The 21,594-nt window shown below is 36.5% G+C and overlaps 3 protein-coding genes across 3 annotated transcripts; 1 reads left to right on the top strand and 2 right to left on the bottom strand.

The window, feature by feature from the left end:
• Positions 1–119: 119 nt before the first annotated feature.
• LOC141900831 (uncharacterized) lies at positions 120–14,935 on the top strand. The gene is made up of 35 exons (XM_074787907.1): positions 120–289; positions 770–788; positions 887–1,065; positions 1,513–1,747; positions 1,828–1,946; positions 2,259–2,565; positions 2,819–2,986; positions 3,427–3,498; positions 3,599–3,778; positions 4,269–4,584; positions 4,658–5,827; positions 5,902–6,110; positions 6,233–6,363; positions 6,488–6,605; positions 7,061–7,361; positions 7,647–7,852; positions 8,003–8,137; positions 8,216–8,319; positions 8,429–8,537; positions 8,729–8,926; positions 10,224–10,532; positions 10,633–10,744; positions 10,909–10,971; positions 11,047–11,158; positions 11,324–11,484; positions 11,568–11,744; positions 11,849–11,898; positions 11,981–12,070; positions 12,148–12,272; positions 12,362–12,566; positions 13,016–13,241; positions 13,442–13,579; positions 13,685–13,849; positions 14,305–14,448; positions 14,600–14,935. The coding sequence occupies exons 1-35, from the start codon at positions 186–188 to the stop codon at positions 14,770–14,772; spliced, it is 6,630 nt and encodes a 2,209-aa protein (XP_074644008.1). The 5' UTR covers positions 120–185; the 3' UTR covers positions 14,773–14,935.
• LOC141900251 (putative prolyl-tRNA synthetase associated domain-containing protein 1) lies at positions 9,003–9,985 on the bottom strand. The gene is made up of 2 exons (XM_074787057.1): positions 9,840–9,985; positions 9,003–9,743 (listed from the first exon to the last, which is right to left on the bottom strand). The coding sequence occupies exons 1-2, from the start codon at positions 9,918–9,920 to the stop codon at positions 9,318–9,320; spliced, it is 507 nt and encodes a 168-aa protein (XP_074643158.1). The 5' UTR covers positions 9,921–9,985; the 3' UTR covers positions 9,003–9,317.
• Positions 14,830–19,722, bottom strand: LOC141900241 (uncharacterized). The gene is made up of 4 exons (XM_074787044.1): positions 19,506–19,722; positions 18,743–18,837; positions 16,773–16,843; positions 14,830–16,435 (listed from the first exon to the last, which is right to left on the bottom strand). The coding sequence occupies exons 1-4, from the start codon at positions 19,541–19,543 to the stop codon at positions 15,611–15,613; spliced, it is 1,029 nt and encodes a 342-aa protein (XP_074643145.1). The 5' UTR covers positions 19,544–19,722; the 3' UTR covers positions 14,830–15,610.
• Positions 19,723–21,594: the final 1,872 nt, after the last annotated feature.

Here is a 21,594-nt window from a genome sequence, read left to right as displayed (position 1 = left end):
ATCTGACATAGTGGCAATAAAACCTAAAAAATCCTCTACTTGGAGGATTCGACCCTACTCGATTATCACGCACACAGCCCTCCTAAATAAGAAAATGTCCCCGATTTTGACATCCCATCGGCCGACCACACATCATTCCTTTTATTAGGACGTCAATGAAGCAATACGATACGGCATGAGACAGTATGGATGTTGATTCAAAACTTCAGTATCTTCCTGATAATCTGAGGCGTCGTTTGATGCAGTTTCAGAAGGACGGAATCGTGTACGCGATAGAGAAACATGGAAGGTAAAAAGGAGGAAAAAAAATAGGCGGCAGAATCGAAAAAGTATTTTTCGATAGCGTTTTGCTTGGCCTTGTTGGGGTCTAAGAAAAAATGTTGGGTTAAGGTTAGGTTGAGTGCCCTATGTTAAGACGGATTGAATGTGATGCTGCACTAGCAATGTGCTGGCCCAGGGTTCAAATACTTCTCTATCAGTCTATGTCCGCTCTATTTTCTCTTTAGTCTTTGATCTCCACACTTTCTTTAAATTTTCTACTGACAGTAAGTCGTGTACCTCAGTGCTCATGCACGTTGAAAATTACCCTGTAACCAATCAGAATGAGTTGTCGGCAAGATGGTGTAACTGGAATAATGCCGCATTGGCACAATATCCTGTCATAATTCTCTGCCGATCTTCTTGTCTGTCAGTCTTTACTCATATTTCAGTGGATAGTTAGTTGATAGATGTGAATTCTTGTTATTTTGTATTTGTTCTTTTTCCCCAGATGTTTGATAGCTGATGAGGTAAGATAAATAAAAGAAATCATGGTGAATTATTGTAATTAATTTTCCCATAACCATTCTCTTGGAGATTTTTGTGCGTTATTGCGGTATCATTTCAGATGGGACTTGGCAAAACTTTGCAGGCTCTATCAATAGCTTACTACTATAAAGATGAATGGCCGGTGTTAATTGTCGTTCCATCCTCTTTGAAATATCCGTGGATCGAAGAAATTGAGAAATGGTTTCCGGACATCCATCCTCATGATATAAACTTAATTCAGTCTGGTAACGATGTGGGGTAGGTTGCCTGTACATGTATAAGGAATCACAATTCCTAATAATTGAATTAAAAAATAACCAGAAACCGATGTTCTGGGATTGGTTTGATGGGTATGGGCCTTAGAGTTAACCGAATATCAAGTTCATTTTTGTTTGGATACTAGTACAATCATGAGGGATTTTTTATCGTTCAAAATATCCATTCTATCCCCGCATAGACAAAGGAATGAAAAGAATATTGATTATGATTCAATCTATAAGAAATGAAACTTTTTTAAAATAATAATTGGGCAAACAAGTATTATTGTAGTCCATCTCTCCTGAAGATTTGGCTGATTTATCTCAGCGGTTTGAAAATGACAGGCAGTTCTTTATGTATAGTAATTAATGGGACACCCTGTAGTAACAAAGTCAGTGTTCTTAATACCGAATCGCAGATCCTGATTTCCTGATTTCAATTTTTCAGGTCGATAGCGATTTCGCCGATCAGTATAGTTTCGTACGGTTTGATAAGGAATAATCGTAGCGGTCTACTCGTCGAAGCTCTGTTTCAGCAGAAGTTCAAGATCGTCGTGTTAGACGAATCGCATTACATCAAAAATCGCCTGAGCATCTCGGCGAAAATACTAGTTCCGTTGGTACAACGAGCGATCAGAAGGTTACTGATTACGGGTACTCCAGCCCTATCGCGTCCTGCTGAGGTTCTTGTCATGATTCACATAAAAAGATTTACGACATAATTTTCAGACTTGATTGGATTGACTGATTCTTGTAATTTTAGTTGTTTGCCCAATTAGATGCTCTGTGCTATGGTGACTTTATATCGTGGGGCGCCTTCGCTCAGAGGTACTGCGATGCTAAATACGAACACTTTGGGCGTGTTCGCAAATGGAATACTTCGTAAGTAATTCAATTCATAGACACTTCCGTTAAATGGTATAATAACGTGCAATCCATGTACTGATTGTGTGGCGATTAACGTATGTCACATATTTTAATTTGCTGCTAAGTTACATTTTACCTGGAATTTTTTATTTCATTTGGGATTTTATAGTAGCAGTTATTTTTCCTTAAAAAGTCTTTGTTCATTGTAAAAATTCTTCAATCCTTTATGTGTTATAACTTGTGTTATAATCAGTCCTCGGGTCAGAGTGTATCAAAATCATTCCAGTTTTTAATTCTATTGATTCGTGTAATTTTTTCTATTTCAAGAGGTGCCAGTAATTTAGACGAGCTGCAAACGAAACTTAGAAATATAATGATTCGTCGGTTGAAGGATAACGTGTTGACTCAATTGCCTCCGAAACAACGTCAGAAAATATCGTTCGACATCAAGGAATCGCAGTATAGGAAGAACGTCGAACAAAGTTGGACTGATTTGACCGGCATAATCAAACGATTGAAGCTCAGCGTGATCGATTTTTTTCGTGCGACCGATGACGGAATTACGGTCGGCAATTCGTTTTTCGAAATGAAACAATTGGTGCTTAAATTGTACAGACAAACTTGCCTGGCTAAGGTAATTTCAATTTTTCATCGAAATTGTTCGTGTTGAGTGAAATCTTGCCCACTTGGTTGATTTAGTATTACAAAGATTCTTCTGATTCTATCTACAAAGATTCTTTCCTCATTCTCAAGTCAGTATCCGATCAACTCTCAATTCATGCTCCCAATAGTTCTGAGTGAGGTGGAGTCTGCTGTATTTACAAATCCGATGTGATAGAGGTCAAACTTTGTACAATGTATGAATGAAAAATTTATTATTTCTTAAGATCGGTCCGGTTGTGGAATATGTTAAAATGTTGGTCGAAAATGACAGCCAGAAGATTCTGATCTTTGCGTATCATCACGACATGATGGATGCTATTCAGAGACAGTTATGGGACAGTAAGGTTAATTTCATTCGCATCGATGGAAATACACCACAAATCGTTCGACCTGTAAGTATAGTAGTAACCAGCAATATCAGTGTTCTCCACAGCACAGGTTTTAGAGGGGCCCTTTCGTGTTTACATCCACTCCTCTGAAAATCAGCCACCCCTAATAAAATATCTGCTCCCCCTACCAGAAATAGAAGATAACACCAAAATTAAGCTCAAGTTTCTGTAAGAGGGATTGAAAGCCTTACTACTTCAGCAGCTATGATGTCATACACTAAACAATGAATGCCGCCCCTTTAAAATTCCAGCGTATGGAGAACACTGAAAATATATTCAAATAAAAATCAATTCCAGCCACATTCCTTCAGCTCATAACACCATAGTCAATATTGTCTGCGTGATAGGACATGTCTACATATTGTTATCTTTTATTGAGTACGATATCTTCCCTTAGGTTTATGTTGATGCTTTGTTAATATGAATACCGGTGTGTTTTGTAGGATCTGGTTCATTCATTTCAAAATGATCCAGACGTGAAGGTTGCTATTCTCAGTATATTAGCCGCAGGTGTCGTGAGTATTTGTCTATCCAGCTTTGTATTTGTTTGCTCATATTTTCCACTACATAGTAATAGATATTTGAAAAGCATCTTCTACTGCGTATATCTTCCAGGGTCTCACATTCACTGCGGCATCATTGGTCGTTTTTGCTGAACTTTATTGGACTCCTGGAGTTTTAGTTCAGTGTGAAGACAGGGCACATCGCATCGGCCAACAAAGCACTGTAAACATCCAGTACCTGGTAGCTCATAGTACAGTTGATGAATGGGTTTGGTCTGCTGTCTCGAAAAAGGTGCATATTGATCGAATGTTAAGTTTCTATTTTCTTATATGGGTTCTAGAAAGTCTACTGAGCTCTAATTTGTGCTAATTTTTGGGAAAAAATTATTAAGACCCAATTTGTGCTTACATGTCAAAAAGTGCTGAAAAGTGCTACCAGTACTTAACGGTATTGACTCGAAAGCCTAAAAAATCTTTCATTATTGTGGTTGATCAGTTGATCAAAAGCAATTTACATGTCTATGGTTTGACAAATCATGATGAGAAGTTACAATGTTTATTATGGGGGCGATTCACTGAAAAAGTGCTACTTTTTCCCAACAAAAGTGCTGAAGAGTGCTTACTTTCGAGAAACCTGACTGCTACAAACCACGCCTTATCACTTCAGAAACATGTATATAGTGAAATACTAGATACAGACAGAAAGCCATCGCTTATAGTACATGTACATAATTGTAGCTCTTTAATTAAACTTTTTAAAGAATGTTTGATTTTGATTTTAGAACATAATCATTACAACAACTCTGAATGGGCAAGTGCAAGAACTCAAAGCTAGGGAATCAAAAGACATCGGTCAGATCGCGAAATTATCAAATGCCGATGTTTATGAGCCTCCTACGGACAACACCGCCACGGCATTTTTCTCTGACGATCCGAATGCAGTAGCCGATAAACTAACTCAGATTACAGACTTCTTCGGAGGGCGAACGAAGAAGAAAAATCTGCGTAAAACTCCTCCGTTGATTACTATTGATTCTGATAGCGATGACGTGGAAGATTTCAAACCGCAAGAGAAACGAAAACGACTAAAGCGAAAAGGTGGAACGCTAAATATCTTGATTCTTTTCAAAAAGCGGCTGATCTTTTAATTGCAATGAATGTATTTCTTTAGTTGATGATATCAAATCGTATGGCATCAATTGCAAAGAAGACGATCTACCAGAAATAATTCGAAAACCACAAATTAGAAATTATAAGCGTAAAGCAGACACAATGAAGACTACCACAAAAACTAGTGCTAAAATATGTGCGATTGTTGAAGCGGGGAAAGATGATCATATCCCGCAACAAATAGATTCAGAAGATGACGATGAACTGATCGGTGCTGTGCAATATTGGGAATCTCAAACATCCTTCGAAAATATGGCTTCACAAGATTCTAGAAATTCAAACAATGAGAAATGGACGTCTGCTCCATTGAATGAATCAAACTCTCCCTCGTTACTGGAACGATCATCGTTAACAAATTCAAACTCTTTCGTGAGTCGCAATGATTCATTTGATAGTCGATATTCGCTTTCGCAACCGCTTCCAGTTAGTCTAATCGAAAGTACGTCCGACGATGAACAACTCGTCGGAGCTCTTGATAAATGCGAAGAAAGTGGATCTCCTCGAGCGAATTTACGATCGTCTGGCGTAAATGCTGGCAATGAAAATAATGAAAGTGCAATAAGTTTTACAGTCTCTGGAAACATCTGTGATTTAGAAAACAACGCTGCTTACGACGGAATAGAGTCTTTAGATGATAGAAATTCTCAAGTTCAGACGCTTCATTTGTGTCCAAATGGAGATGTACCCGACGAAAAAGATGACTTAGAATCTTGTGGATCGGAGTCGCTGTTTTCGGATGACGAATCGCTTGCCGGAATGGATGATATCGATATACTAGACATCAGCAGCGAAGAGGAGCCCGAGATACGTCTTAGTCCCGAAGCTTTGGCCGATCTCGACGATATAACGGTCATCACCAGTGACGAAGACGAAAGCCTCTCGTCGACGGAAATGGTCAAGATATCCGAAGAAAATGAGATTACTGTTATTGCCGATAGTAATGATGAGACATTTGTCGAGTCACCGCTTGTCATGAAAGGTGAATCAACAATACAGGATATTGGTATTCACGAGAAGGAGATTAAAGAAATTAAAAATAATCTTCATCAGGATACTGTAAATAATGATATGACTATCAGTGAAGAAAATGACAACAGTAAACCTTCTGAAACCCTTGAGAAAACGTCCTTTGTGAACGTAACTGACAACCAACAAATGGCGAATGTTCAAGGTAAATTCATACGTCCCATTGTCTAGATTTTTGTAGATTTCTTTGATGAAGGTCTTAAACTCTTCGATTCACAGGAGGAGATTTCATCACGGCTCGTGAATTACATGAATCGATTGGACATTTGGAATCATCTGATCCAAAGGGACCCGACAATGAGAACGAAAACGATTCAAATACGGCCGACGATAAAAGTAGAAGCATCGACTTGGATGAGATGACAGTTTACTCCCAGTTTCTTTACTGTACGAGCAAGAATACGAGTCGAGTCTATCTTTTTGATCTGGTGAGCGTATTATCCATGTAGCTTCAGATGCGATGAAACGACGTTTAAAGCGGCTTAATGTCTATATTGATGTACCCTAGTGGTTGAATCGATATACCCTTATAATCCTTGTTTCTGTTTAGGATGGAACGCCTCTGAATGCGAGTTTTCTACCATTAGACGTTGAAACCGAGAACTTCACCGATTTGCCGGATTTGCTTATTCATCCACAACATTTACAGCTTGTGAAAGTTTTCTGTGCTGAATGGAACAGGTACAAGATGTTCATGAGTAGCCTGGCTCTTTGATTTCAACATGAATCGATCGGCCATCATTGAAGTGCTTAGTTCAATTCGCTCGATCGGAAAATGAAAATTAAATGAATCTTTTGCTTCCAGTTTAACTTTGACGAAACGGCGAGTAGTGAGTAATGGTGGTCAATTGTTCACTAGTCCAATACGTTGTTACGAGGACGTACGAAGAAAACCGGTATCCAAACAAAGATACACTACCAAGGTAAGGATAACGATAATAACTAGGATTCTTCAGAGGATTCATAACGTACGGCGAATATACAAGTTCAGAGGGAGTTGGATTAAACATTTCAGTAATATGATACCGACTGATATGATAATTACCCCGTATATTGAAGCCTAATTTACTAAATAGTTGTTGAATATTAGAAAAATGTTATGATACCAAACTTCTTATTGTTCTTATCACCACTAATAATAATGATGATAATGATAGTAATAATAATGATGATAATGATAGTAATAATAATAATAATAATGTGTCTTATATAGTGCTAAATCCAGCAAAGCTACCCATAGCGCTCAACTTTCCAGTATTATTACCCCCAGCCTATAAACTCTAACCATTTATCAGTCATCTATCACACCAGCTACCCATTTACTCCTGAGTTATGAGGATATCTGGTTGAGACAATCATACGTACATTCATGTTTTAGCTCGACGTTGCATTCAATGCTGTAGCCGCAGCTCAAGAATCTGGTGGAACCGTTCGCATCATCAACCGTCCGAAGCAGGATAAAGCAAAACAATCTCTAGAAACTCGCCTGAAAGAACTGTGCAAAGCGTATCCAGTTCCGGATGAAGTGAAAGCGTTAAAAACGCCGAAGAAACGAGCGTGTCACGTTACTCCGAAAAAAAGGCCTTTAAAACCGGGTTTTAAAGGTAGTGGTAGTAGTGCCACGAAACGAAATGGAAAATCGTACACCGCTTTGAGAAAAGCTGCCTTTTTAGAGCAAGGTATTTGAAACAATTCTACAATTCAGAACCAAGTTTCCTGGTGGAAAGAATTTGAACTCTAATTTTGAATCTAAAAAATCTATGTACCAGTAACTCACAATAGTGAAACTGGATCCTGAAATTTTAAAATGGAATGAGTATCTTGAAGTCATTATTAAGATAACTAAAACATCTTAACATATTCGCCGCCGGCTACAAATATACTCGTACTTCCAGTTCTGTCACCAGTGCTACCACTACGAATATATTTGTAGCCTATTCTCACCCCTGATTTTCTATGTTTAGGTGAAATGTCGAACCATGAATGTCGATCGCTTTCTTCTACATTTGCAACCATTTCAACACCGGAAAAGTCCCACGTCTCCGTAGACCAGTGCAATATGTCACCAATCCAGCAAGATTCTAAACGCCCGCGTAAATCAATTGAACCTGATGAAATTACAGCAGAACCTGGTGTTGCATTTTATCAAGGGGATCTAGGCTATGTGCAGGTAATGAACTTTGTGAAATTTTGTTAGATTTGTTTGTTTGTATCCTCAAGAGTACCATCAACCTCTTGAGTGGGAAATTAGTAAGCAGTACAAAGATGATCATTTCAAGTCCGATAGTTGAATAGTTTGTGTGATTGTTTATTATTGAAGGCTGTTGATAAGACCGGGGTACCATTATGTATCAATTGTCAGAAACCGAATGAAGCTATTCAAATTAACAACAACCCTGAAGAATATGCCTGGCATACGAGATTCTGCTCGAAGCAGTGCTCAGAACAACACTGGGTAAGATAATGAATATTGAGAAATTTCTTGAGTAACTTGTCAGTTTATGATAACATAATAAATTGCAATAAAATTCAGGTGAAAACCAGTCGCGAGTACGGACGCAAGATAATATATGAAGTTGAACAGGGAATTTGCCAGATTTGTAAGTTCAATGCAGAGCAGTTTTTTACACAAATCAAGTAAGTCATTATCATCTAGTCAATCCTAAAAACTTGAGAGTATACGCAACAATAACCCGTATTTAGAGAAGTTGACAGGGGTATATATTGTTTGATCATTGTTTTTTAGAGTCACTAAAGATCTAGAGAGGAGAGCTCAGCTGATCAAAGACAGTCCGTATAACATCTTAAAACCTGAAGTCAAAGATAGGATGGTCACAAAACCATACAGAGGACAGGTACAGTCAAAACCGCTTAATCCCGATTGTGGCCTTATCTGGACAGCAGTCCATTTGTTCATTAATATACAAGAAAATGACTTTTGAATTTTGTTCTACCCAAATGATCTGATTTAAGCAGATTTTTCTGTAGTTTCATGAAGATAAGCCTCTTGAATGAACTGATAACCAATTAGAAATCGTTATTTCAGTTTTGGCATGTGGATCATATCAAAGCAGTCATGGATGGAGGAGGGCAGTGCGATATTGACAACCTTCGGACTTTGTGTGTTCTGTGTCATCAAAAAGTAACTTCATCCCAGAAGCGCCAGCAAGCCATCAACCGAAGAAAGCAACATACTCAAAAATATGCGGACTTAACTAAATTTTTTAAACCCTCGCAAGGAACTGATTAAATGTTTCGCAAATCTCAGCATTTGCATTGAAAGAAGATATTTTAATGAATAAAGAACGACTATGGATTATAAGTTTCAGTTTTCTAAAAATAAATGTTATTACATGTATTTCTGAATTCGTTGTACATCATTAAAAAGGTTTCAGGTCTTGTACAGAATTGAAAGAAGATATTTTAATGAATAAAGAACGACTATGGATTATGAGTTTCGGTTTTCTAAAAATAAATGTTATTACATGTATTTCTGAATTTGTTGTACATCATTAAAAAGGTTTCAGGTCTTGTACAGAAGCCCCACTTAATTCGCAAACCATTTGAGAACAAAATCTTGACTGAATTCATCTGTATTAACCAATATTCATAAGTTAACTGTATGAAGATACTCATTAATCAAAGCTTACAGAAAGTGGTTCATGTTTCACTGCGGTGAGGAACTTTTTGAAGTCTTCGGGCGAGATACCAGATGACGCTGCATTATCTAGAGGATGGAAATATATTGTATCATAAGTACCATTGATCAGATCGGCATCAATGCAAAACTTAACATCCCCCGCCACATCATTAATCAGAGCAAATGCGGTTACACATCCTTGTTTAACGCCAAGTTTTTCAAACAGCACGGATTCATCGGCGAAACGTATTCCCCCGGAAGCGGCTCCGATTTTTTTCGCCAGTTCATTCAGTTTTATGTCGCGGTTGTGTAAAGCCGAGAATAGGTACAACTTCTTTTTCTTGTCACTTAGAAAAAGATTTTTCGTCACAGCCCCTTTCAAATGACCGACATGTTCCATCATAGCTTCAACAGTAAAAACCTAGTATTGAGGAAAACGAAAAAAACAACTACAAACAATACAATCAATAACTAAATTATCATTAAATGATGATATTCAAATAGGAAGATATTTTACTTGTGGATGTTCAGTTGTGGTGGTATGAATACCCCATTCATTCAGCTTTTCTTCTAATCCGGCTCGATGTACTGCAGTCATGATGCTCGAGTACTAAACACCGGTAGGCCTATTGACGTCACGGGAAATCCAATTGACGATTCTGCCCTGCTTTCCGGGTTTTAAGAGATGTAGTATTTTGCGAATGTGAGTTAATGATATTAATGAAAAAATAGAATTTAAGTGATCCATAAAAAAAATTTAGGATTTAAAATGTACTAACAAGAATCTGTTAATTTGCTCGAATGCTTATTCTTTGATTATGTAAATAGTTTCTCGCATATTATTTATGTTCGCTACACGCTTAACGTACCATTCAATATGGCCGCGCCCATGAACTGAAAAAAAAATTCCGAAATAATTCGAGGACATTATGAAATAAATGGAAAAAATCTAATTTCAAAGGAATATTTACTTATTAAACTAAAAAATAAATCTACCTCGGTTTTCACCATGAGTAGAATGGTGTTGAATAACGCTTTAAAAATGAGACATTTGGTGAAAAGGGTCAATGCCAATGGTTTAAATTCCTTGGCTTCTTCAACCGCACATCAAACAGGCCCAGTAGCTGGGACATACTGTTTGTCATGTAACTTACTTCAGGGTCAGATGTTTCATACCAGTCCGACAGCATTGGCCAAAAAGAAAACAAAGGTATTGAAGATTATTTGACCTTGTTGTTATGTAAAGCGTTTAAAAATCAGTAAATAATATTTTTGATAAGCCTATTAATCACCATGTAATTTTAATGTAGAAGAAACCAATAAACGTTCGTATCAAGTCGAAAAAAGCGATCGGAGAAGTCTTGTCGATTACCCCTAAAATGACAGTTCAGGAAGTTGCCAATCTATTAGACAAAGATACAGGTACTTAACTCATTCAGTTGTACGATCTTTCAGTGATTTAGTTTCTATCGTTGAGCTACATTCAATTAGATCTGTCAGTTGTCCCAGCGTCCAAATTAGAAACAGCCCTGTGCGGATATTGCTTCATGTCTGTTCTGAGAATTCTTATTATCCCCTGATTCCAGATCATGTCTTTGATTGCCTTTTTCACATTCCTGGTGGTGATTACTATGATGAACCGAATATGGGTAAGTATTTGCCGAAAGGATTTATTGGGTAACGGCCTTTGAATGTCTACTAGTTTCTTCGCTTTTTCTATGAAGTGATCGAAGAGATAGAAGTTATTCAGGAGATTTTGAAAAAAACTGGATACAGATACAAGATTGAACACGATTCAGAGAATAAACCAAAAAAAGACAAAGATGTTTATAGACAGTAAGTTATTACTGAAATTAGAGGCCACGGATCAAACTGATTATATTCTTCCAATCTATGCTCAGTGACATGCTGCTATCTTGCTATTTGTAGCCATCTCAGCTTCCATGCAAAATGTCATTTATGATCAAACTTTCTTCTGCAATATCTTTCCTATATTTGTAGACCGCCTGCTGAAGAATCTGCACTAGTTAAACGTCCACCTGTTGTGACGATCATGGGCCATGTCGATCACGGTAAAACTACATTGCTTGACACACTAAGGCATAGTCATATAGTTTCACAAGAATTCGGAGGAATCACTCAACATATCGGTGCCTTCTCTGGTAATTTCTGAGAGATATTTGCGCGAAAAATTTTTAAACGTTTGTAAGATCTAACACAAAGTTGTACCGCCTTAAAATTTCAGTTAAACTGTCCACCGGTGATACGATAACATTCTTAGATACGCCTGGCCATGCAGCATTCTCGGCGATGAGAGAGAGAGGAGCACATATCACTGACATTGTTGTATTGGTCGTAGCTGCCGATGATGGAGTCATGGAACAAACTAGACAATCTATCAAATTTGCCCAAGACGCAGGCGGTAAGTTAGTTAGCATAGATGCTATTGGTGTAAGCCAGTCCAGATTTATAATTCATCATTTTAGTTAATAGATTGTATAATTCATGTAGAACATTCCCTTTCAGTTCCGATTATTGTTGCAATCAATAAAATGGATAGGGGAGAAGCTGATATTGTAAGTTGATGGTATTTAGAGAACTATTGTTGGCAGGAATTAAAAATTATCTCAGAAAAATTACAATTCATATCATACATAGGAAAAAACTAAATCCAGCCTATTGCAAGAAGGCATACAATTAGAAGACCAGGGTGGAGATGTAATGGCTGTACCAATATCTGCACTAAAGGTCTGTAAATTTTTGATTATTTAGCTGAAGTAGGTAGATGGTTGATGAGTAATCGAGTTTTGTCTTGTTCATTTCAGGGCACTGGTTTGATGGAGCTACAAGAAGCAATTGTAACTTTAGCCGAGCTTAGTGACTTTAGAAGTGATCCGACCGGAAATGTTGAGGCTCAAGTAATCGAGTCAAAGACAGATCTCGGCCGAGGGTAAACTTCACGGCATTTCATTAAAACAGTTAATATCATCTCAGAGACTATTCTGTGTATGATCGAGTATTTTCCTAACTTTTCTTTAGAAAATTAGCGACAGCTTTAATTCGTCGAGGCACGTTAAAGAAAGGAACATGTCTAGTAGCTGGAACTGCGTGGGCAAAGGTTCGAGGGATGTTTAATGAATTTGGAAAGCCAATACGCGAGGTACCACCTGGATGCCCAGTAGAAATTATTGGTTGGAGGGATCTTCCACATGCTGGTGATGAAATACTGCAAGTAGAGAGTGAGGTCAGTGTAATGTAATGTGACATTTTTTTCCTTTAATCACAAAGACAGTTTTATCAAATTTCTAATATACTGTCAAAGTCTGTTATAATGCCAACCTTTTTTAGAGAACAAATTTGGCCAATTTAACTCACATTCAATTAAAAGATAAATTCATTATAACGCCAATTTCGTTTTCCAGGACTAAAGCAAATATTATATTAATATTATAACTAAAGCATTATAAATAACTTTTACTGTGATAACTCAACACGAATTTGTGACGGTGTTAAAATTAAAAAGAAGTTGTTTCATCGAAATAGTTTAACTATTTCGCATATTTGTTCAAGATCTTCTCAGAAAGCCCAGTGATTATTAGCAAAATCGAGTCTTTATTCAGTCAACTTCAATGTATCAGAAATATATTGCACAATATTTGGAGATCTGTAATGAGGGTGAAATTTTGAATACAGCGCAAGGCTCATGCCGTCGTCGATTACCGTCTATCGAATATACGTGAGCAAAAGGCTGCCGAAGAACAGGTGATTATCGACAAGAAACGCAGAGAACATCGCCAGATATATGAAGAAGAACTGAAACAACGCCACCTGATGGGATTCATACGTACTCAACCAAAACAGAAACAAAAAGAAGAAATCGAAACACGGACCGGACCAGCCCTAAATATAGTCATTAAAGGTCAGATTATCTGTTCTTACATAGACTATTATAAGCTCTGAACCAACTAGAAATCTAATTTTTCGGTTTATTTTCGGCTATTTAATTGTTATGATTCCAATTCTTTTACACAAATCGTCGGAATTAGGTTCAAATAAAGATTATTTCCTTAAAGAATGCATCAAACGAAATGGATTCAAAGATCTGTATTTATTTTTCAGGAGATGTAGCTGGATCGGTTGAGGCTATTCTCGATACATTAGATACCTATCAATCTGAACAATGTCATCTAGATATTATACACTATGGAGTCGGTTCTATCAGCGAAACCGATATCAATCTAGCTAAAAGCTTTGATGGTAATTGTTCAGTCACTTTGTTTAATCAAAATTCTTACGCGTAACATCCTTAATTTCGAGATTACATGAATCAATCTTCTTTGTAATACATATCTTTTTCATTAGGTCTAGTTTATGGTTTCAATGTCAAGGTTTCCGATGTGATTAAAAAGTTTGCCGAAGAAAATGGCGTTAAAATCCTATTGCATAATGTGATCTATAGATTAGTCGATGACCTCAGAGTACAATTAACAGCCAGACTTCCTCCAGTACAGATTGAAGAAAAAGTAGGTTAGTATCAAACTTTTCTCCAAATGTCCATATTTATGGTGGGACCATTCATTTGGCCCTTCAAGTACATGTACCTGCTGGTCAATCATTTGTTATCAAGATGTTACGGTTACTATGAACAGCATAGATAGGCTATTTCTATATTTGGATATTTTTGATACAGTATTTACAAACATGAATTTTCCAGTGGCTGGTTTAATAGACCAGTTTAAGTAAAGCCCTTAGGGCTAACACTTTTTAACTTAAACCCCCAGCCCGGTTTTATACACTGGTGTTACCTTTAACCTGGGGGATAACTCATTCATTATCAATTGAGTTAGCCCCGGGTTAATACTAATCTATAAAACCGGGCCTTGGGTGAAAAGACAGATCTGTAATGGTAATCATCTTTTCCCATTTTCAATTTCATTTTAATTATTGACATTTGCTGTATATGCATGTCAATTTAATTTCAGGAGAAGCTAATGTATTGGAGTTGTTTAATATCAAAGATGGCCGCAAGCGAATTCAAGTCGCAGGATGTCGTTGCGTAAAAGGTTATCTGAATAAAAAGTCGCACGCTGTTCGAATTTTCAGAGAACAAGATCTGATATATGACGGTAAGAAATGTTCAACCATTTGAAAGAAATCACGAAAAGAGTCTTAAGTTACATACATAAAATTCTTACAAAGGTTTTCATATTTATTCAAACATATAAACGGTAATAAAAACAGTTAGTACATGATATATTCCATAATTTCTTTATGTAGGAGCAATAGAGTCATTAAAACATTTCAAAAATGAGGTAGAGACAATAAAGACTGGTGTAGAATGTGGAATGAATTTCAGAGATCTGGACGTTCAGTTAAAAAATGGCGATAAAGTGATATGTTACATGAACGTCGAAAAACCACAGACAATACAATGGAATACTGGATTTTGATATTGAGCTATTGTTTAGATCAATTGTTATGAGATAATCGATTCAAACAGACAGTCTTTTACCCTTAATACCTGCTTTTTTAAAGCTAACAGTTATAAAATGTAACAGACTTTATTGAATTCATTCAATATAACACAATCATGTACATGTATTATGTATGATGACGTCTTTCATTGTGATTTTATGAATAAAATATCTAACTTACTATAATCATTCGTATATCACTTTCATGTATATTTAGACGGAATTTACCCAGTTTTATAAACGGATAATGTAAAGGTCATTGTTGGATGGATTTCAAGTCATTTATCACAGATTAATGGAAATGATAAGATTACATTTCGAATACCGGACTACTGGCTGCATTTTAAAGGAATGAAATGCAGATAACTAGGTTTTCCCAATATAAAGACAGCATACTGAACTGGCTAAAATTGTCATCATTAGGCCAAAATTTTGATCAAGGCTAAGATTCAAGACCATTCTAAACCTTTATATGAACAGTTTTTGGATTTAATAAATTGGATTTTTCCATTGTTTGTTGCTTGAATAAGCAAACACTTCTCTATGAGCACAGAACAGTTTGATATACCGGTACACAGTTTGTACAATGTACAATAACGAGTATTTAATCAAGTTGTCAATAGATCGCTTTAAAAACAATTTACAGGAAAATAGCTTCAGAATAAGGATGCGTGAGATAAGGAGTGACCTGCGTACTCACCATTTCACAAAAAATAGATGCCATCAGTTACTTCATATGTTCAATAAACTGAAACATCATGAAACTGGTCCAGAAACAAGTCAATAGTATAACAATGAATATATACATAATATATCATTGGGTATTCGTATAGATACCATACCAAGGTTCCAACTTCTGAGATAAAATTGAACTAAGAATATGAGCATTTTCTGGGTTATCGAGGATCGACTGCAACAATTTGTTCGTTTCGATGTTTAACGCGTTGATCTCGCGTTGAGTTTTCTCATTTTCGTGGATAAGATTAGCGGTTTGAATTGTATATTTCAACAGTCCTGATTGCTCGAGTTCGTGAGCTGTTCGCAAAAATCGTTTTCGTTTTGACGCTTCTTCGTCGTTCGAAGCAGAATTCACCGCACTGTTCGAGTCCAATGTCTGAGATTTGGTCTTTGCATTAGATTTGATATTTGCGAGAGCATCCATAACTTTTTTCAGGCGGGGATCTTTAGAATTCTGCTGCGCCATTTGCTTAATGTGAGGAGAGTCCTTTTTGGCCTGGATATTATGTAATCGTAAGGATGAACCATCCTTCCTCGAGAATTGGTTCGAACAGCTAGCCGTAGGTTGATGACTAACGGCAGTGGATTGTTCACAAACTGAAGGCACATTATTTGATAGAGTTGGAGCTGGTGAAATTTGAACATGAGTTTCTTTCATTGTTTGAGATGAAGCAGCTAGGCTCGTTACGAAAACTGGCATCGAAGTATGTAACTGATTATTTTGTGGTTGAGTAAGTACGCTGCATGTAGTCGGTACCCATTGAGAAGCTGGGGCCATTGTATTTTGCCATGGTGCAATGTGAGGCAATGCCCCCGGTGCCATCCAAGTATCCATTGCCATAGCAGTATCAGCTGAATTGTTGATTTGCCATTGAAACGTATCATAAGCTGCAACATCATTCTGTACAAATAAAATGAGTAAGAAGGTGATAAATACCGGCCTAAGTAATGATAGCATTGCACAATAACAGGCAAGAGATTCACACATATTATAGCTTTTAAGTTCAAAAGTTCAGAAGACTCGTTCCAGGTCATTCCAAAACATTCATAGGCTTATATAGGCCTACCTCAAAGCCCACAAACTAAACAATCAAGCCTACCCCCTGCGTCACCAATACACGTCAACGCGGTGAAAGACGCAGTAATTCATCAAGATCAAGATATACAATTCTTCATCTCTTGGAATTGAAAATGATTTCTGAATGGTTTTTATAAGACTGAATATGTAATAATCGCACCTGTTCGGCGACTATGTCCAATGAATCGGTAGTTTTTGATCGTTTCGCGTAGTCTGTGATTTCTTCAGGATCTGAAATGACACGTAACAATTTCTCTTAGTCATAACATCGAAACAATCCTTATAATAACTTACACGAAAAAACCTTTCGAATCCGCTTCCTTTGATGTGAATTCTCTTAGTACTCAGGGGTAGACTTTGACAGGAGCACAAAGAAATGAAAAGGGCTGATATACTGAAAAACGGCAAGTTCGGTAACCACGCAGCTGCTGTCATTAGTTGCAGGTGGAAAAAGTAGCCTGAAAAATATTGTCTTTGTATTTTCAAACGGATATCAGAAAAATTGAAACAGGAGCAGTGCTCCTTGTGCTATCATTTAGATCCGCCCCTGGTATCTTCAATTTTTTAACTGTAGGGTAAAACTTTAAGCCACAAACACAACTGAGTGAAGTCCCGCGATTGGAATTGGAGATTCCTTAAGATCTATTCTAAACCACAAAATTATGCAAACTAGCAATCATCAAACATTTCTAAGCAGAAGATAAAGAAATACTAAGAAGACAAGCCAGATAAAAAGTTAGATAATCGTGGGCTTCATTCCTAAGGTATAGAATTAAATGAATAAACAACCTATACCAGTATTTAAAGATATGATAACGTAACTGAATAACTGATGATGTACGATTATCCAGAATCAAATGTGGATTCTGACATTAAAGAATACAAATCACCAACTAACTTGAGTACCGTGTATTGGATAGAACCCTAGATTTATAGGATAGATTGTATTGTAACAATCATAAAATCATAAAAGGAAATTGTCCTCCTGACGACCTGTCTTTGACTTCGATTCATATTTTAAAGAGTTTCCTTAATAATAATTCTTTAGCGTTGGACACATCATTTCAGGTGCTGTGTCTCTTACCTGTAACCTGGATGTAATACGAATATCTAATTTGATTGTTGCTGTACACAATGTACCGGGTATTGAGTCTAGAATCAAGATTTATCAACAATCAATAATAATATAATGAGATAAGATACACATATCGATTAGCATACCTGATATAGTCGGCATCAAATCAAATACCACATCATGTTGACGTTTCATTGAATTTATACTAGCAGCATGACCAGAAAACATCTTCAAATGAACAAATTAATTTCCTCCCGACGAACAATTAAAACTTTGTATTGACGAAGCTAATGACTGATGCATCTTTCCTACTGTTCTGCATTACATGACACATCATTACACAACCACCGACGCTTGACACATGAACTACTAGAACGTACATGTATCATGTATACTAGTAGTCCGGTTGGCATGACATCCTGCTGTGAATCAAAGATGTTTTAATGCGGCGCGTCAAGACAACGAATCAGTATAATGATACTGTTTTCCGTTCACAGGGCACACAGCAATTAAATTGCGTGAGCCATCTTTTCCGCAGTTTAAATATAGATTAACATTTTGCAATTGAATCACTCCAACTCCGTATCCTACAATGAATGCAGCAGCAGAACCACATGTGACCCTGCTTTTACGTAAAGGACGAACTCATAAGTCGACTTGACATAAAATAATTGAAGAGATTGAATCAATTTTAAGAGTAATTTTACAGGGCCCTAGTTTTCAGATGATACCTAAGAAAGCAACCAAGCTGTCAATACTCAGATGGATATTGACAGCGTTTTTTCGTAGCATGAAAAATAAGGGTAGTTCTGGCATCCTATTCTATATTCTAAGATGGAAATTAATGAATATCATAATGAAAATATAGAAAAAAGGAATATTAGAAAGGTGAATATGGGTCTATAGAAGAATCTAAATGATGGTGAAATATAAAAATTCTTTACCCAGTTTTCAAAATATGAACAACTAGTATCTCAAAATAATGGTTATAGCTAGGTGCCTTTAAGGGTAGGCCTATTTTCGAATATGTCTCAACATTGTTTCATTGAACTCACCGATGCCAAAATGAGAGGCCTGTGTGTTACAACAATCAGTTTCACTACAAATACTTTCTGGTTCATCCTTCACAATCTTCGACACAGATTTCATCCTGTTGAAAGACACATAGTAAAGCAATATATTAAAATTACTTTTCTTAAAATGGCTAAATAACGTTTGTCTGAGCTTTTTTCCGAGGAGTTTCCAAATCCTTGCATCAATCAATACAGGAAGGACACCTTTTATATCATCAATGCAATGCTAATTGATAGACAGGTTTTTCGCCTCTGCTGAAGAGGTTGGTGATTGGTGACAATGACAGACATTTTCGAACTTTGTTAAACGAGTTCAACTTGCAACAACATACAATGATAACCCTAAAGGATGTATATGATGAATGTTCGTACTTTTTAGGTAAAATTAACTTGATTTTATTGAAGACATACAAGCTTTCGCTATACAGTGTATGGCCGCTTCATGAAGCAACTATGCACTTAGTAGCGAAAGCTCAATTTCTATCAAAATCCAGTTAACTTAAAACCAGTACTAGGCCACCATCTTCCATCTTCATATTAATGATTTGACACCAGAACATGGCTCATCATCCTCATCTACCGCTTATGACGCAACAAAAGATTCTAGTCGCAACAATGATGACATCGATGGATTAACAATAACCTTAATCCATTCAAACCCCAATGGTTATAGTGGTTATAGCTATATGGCTAAAGGGTAGACCCATAGGCTTTTCGAATATTATCTCAACACTTTTTTGCTCACCAGCTCTGCCTCTGGTTAGCAGAGTAGACACCTATCATCGACGCTGAATTAGCAACTTTATATGGTTGGATTTGATGTTGAAAGCTCTTCACAGCTCTTCGCCAATGATAATAACATGGTCTGATCTTACAGAATTCTTGTGGCTGAGTATGTCCATTGGTGGTCAAGTAGGCATTATATATCAATTAACACTTCTAGCCGTATATTAATACGCCATGGTAGCATTTCCGCATGTCACATTTACTTCCGCATGTGTGTCAAAATGAGGGTTCGAATCCCACATTACACTGAATAGTTGACGGCATTTGTTAAACCCGGTCATTCATTGATCCAAAAGGACCATTTAGAATATGGAATGAAACTCCGAAATAAGCTGGCTATGCATCTATAGTGCTAGGAGCAATATAAAATATGAACCACGAATGATGTACATAGTAAAAAGGTTTTATTTCGTTTTTCAATAGTTTCAACATGAAAAGAATCGAAGAGAAATATCACATACAATATCATACACACATTCAAATGACAGAATAATAATGATAATATTGATGGTAACAATATAGCATTTAAATCTCTTATATTCAAAGAACAGAGCATAATACATATAGGCATCTCTTTTTTTTACAAATAGCGATATTTCAAAAAACATAGAAAGTGTAAATGACCAGTTGAAAAGTTTTTCTTAAGATAAAAGCTTTTTCATAGATTGTCTCCTCTCCCAGTCAATACAGAGATCTTTTCATTTACCAATAGAAAATCATCTAATTTGCAGCCTTCAATTTAGACAGATCTTACTAGAGCAAATTGATAGGCCTAAACTAATTGGTAATCTAGCTGCTACCTTCACTGCATTCGTCAAATATACATAATTTTGATTTCGAATATACTAGGTTTCGGTCAGACTATACAACGCTATTCTTAGTTTCAAATATCTATTGGAAAAAAGACAAGAAAATGATCGGAAAATATCTTCAAATCTGACTAGGGATATTCATAAGTTGGTAGTATGCACAGGTTCAATTCAGTGGTTCCTTATAAAATCCACGAATAATAATGATACATGTACCGAGAAAAATATCAAAGGGTTAGTTGAAAAATGTTACAGAAAAAGTATTTTGAGATAATATGTGAATCGGATTGAAAAATGCATTTAGTTGAACAGGCTATTAGATATTTTATTTCTTAATGAAGCAAACATTATCTTTGGACATTGCAGATAATTATCATGGTTATGTTTCACATTCACTCGAGTGTGTTTTGGCAAATGGAGTTACATTAAAATTTGAGCTCAAATTACGAGTATTATGTTATATTGCAATTGATATGTACGAAATTTCGTAGGAAAGGAATTGAGAACATGGCTAAAACAGCGTTCAAACCCTTGGCCGGGGGCTAGTGTGTTAATACCTTTACTAATGAAATTAGTCTCACAAATTAAACTTCAGAGTGAAAAATGAAAAATAGAACTTTCGTCCAAGGGGCTATTGTTGATGAAAAAAACTGATAATTCTGAAATATTTAATCGCCAAGCCCGTCGACCCAGATTTTCCGTATTTTGAATGAGAAATCGAGATTTTCATTCACGCCTATGGCATACAGGCATCATGTTACGGGATGATGAAATTTCAGAAGCCTTAGAAATTAGGAATATTGAAAATATATATACATATACCCTGGTACATGAACATTGTACTGTATGAGTGAAAGCCTGACATTTACATAATCATTAATCAATATCAATAAAAACAAAAGTAGTTTGGCATGTATTGGGTAAATAATATTTTCGATTTTTGTTACCCGATTTTGTGTCAGAGAAAAAATTTCATGTACGAGAGACTGTGCTCAGGGGTTGACAGGCATGAATCTCGCTAAAAAAAATCTATCCATGCAGAATCATTTTTGTTACAAAAAGGGGCCGGGTGCATTTTCTGTACGTACCAGTCTGGTGTAGCCGACATTGGGACATACCACAAAGTCATTTCTTTGATACACAGTGCACTTATAGCACAACAAACAATGGGTACAATGATTTCCAACACAAAATCCAAATATCTATACATAGAATATGGGATTGGTTACGATGTATTCC

The sequence above is a fragment of the Tubulanus polymorphus genome, chromosome 1 (genome assembly GCF_964204645.1).
Source record: "Tubulanus polymorphus chromosome 1, tnTubPoly1.2, whole genome shotgun sequence".
NCBI lineage: Eukaryota > Metazoa > Nemertea > Palaeonemertea > Tubulaniformes > Tubulanidae > Tubulanus > Tubulanus polymorphus.
This window is presented reverse-complemented; position numbering and strand designations above follow the sequence as displayed.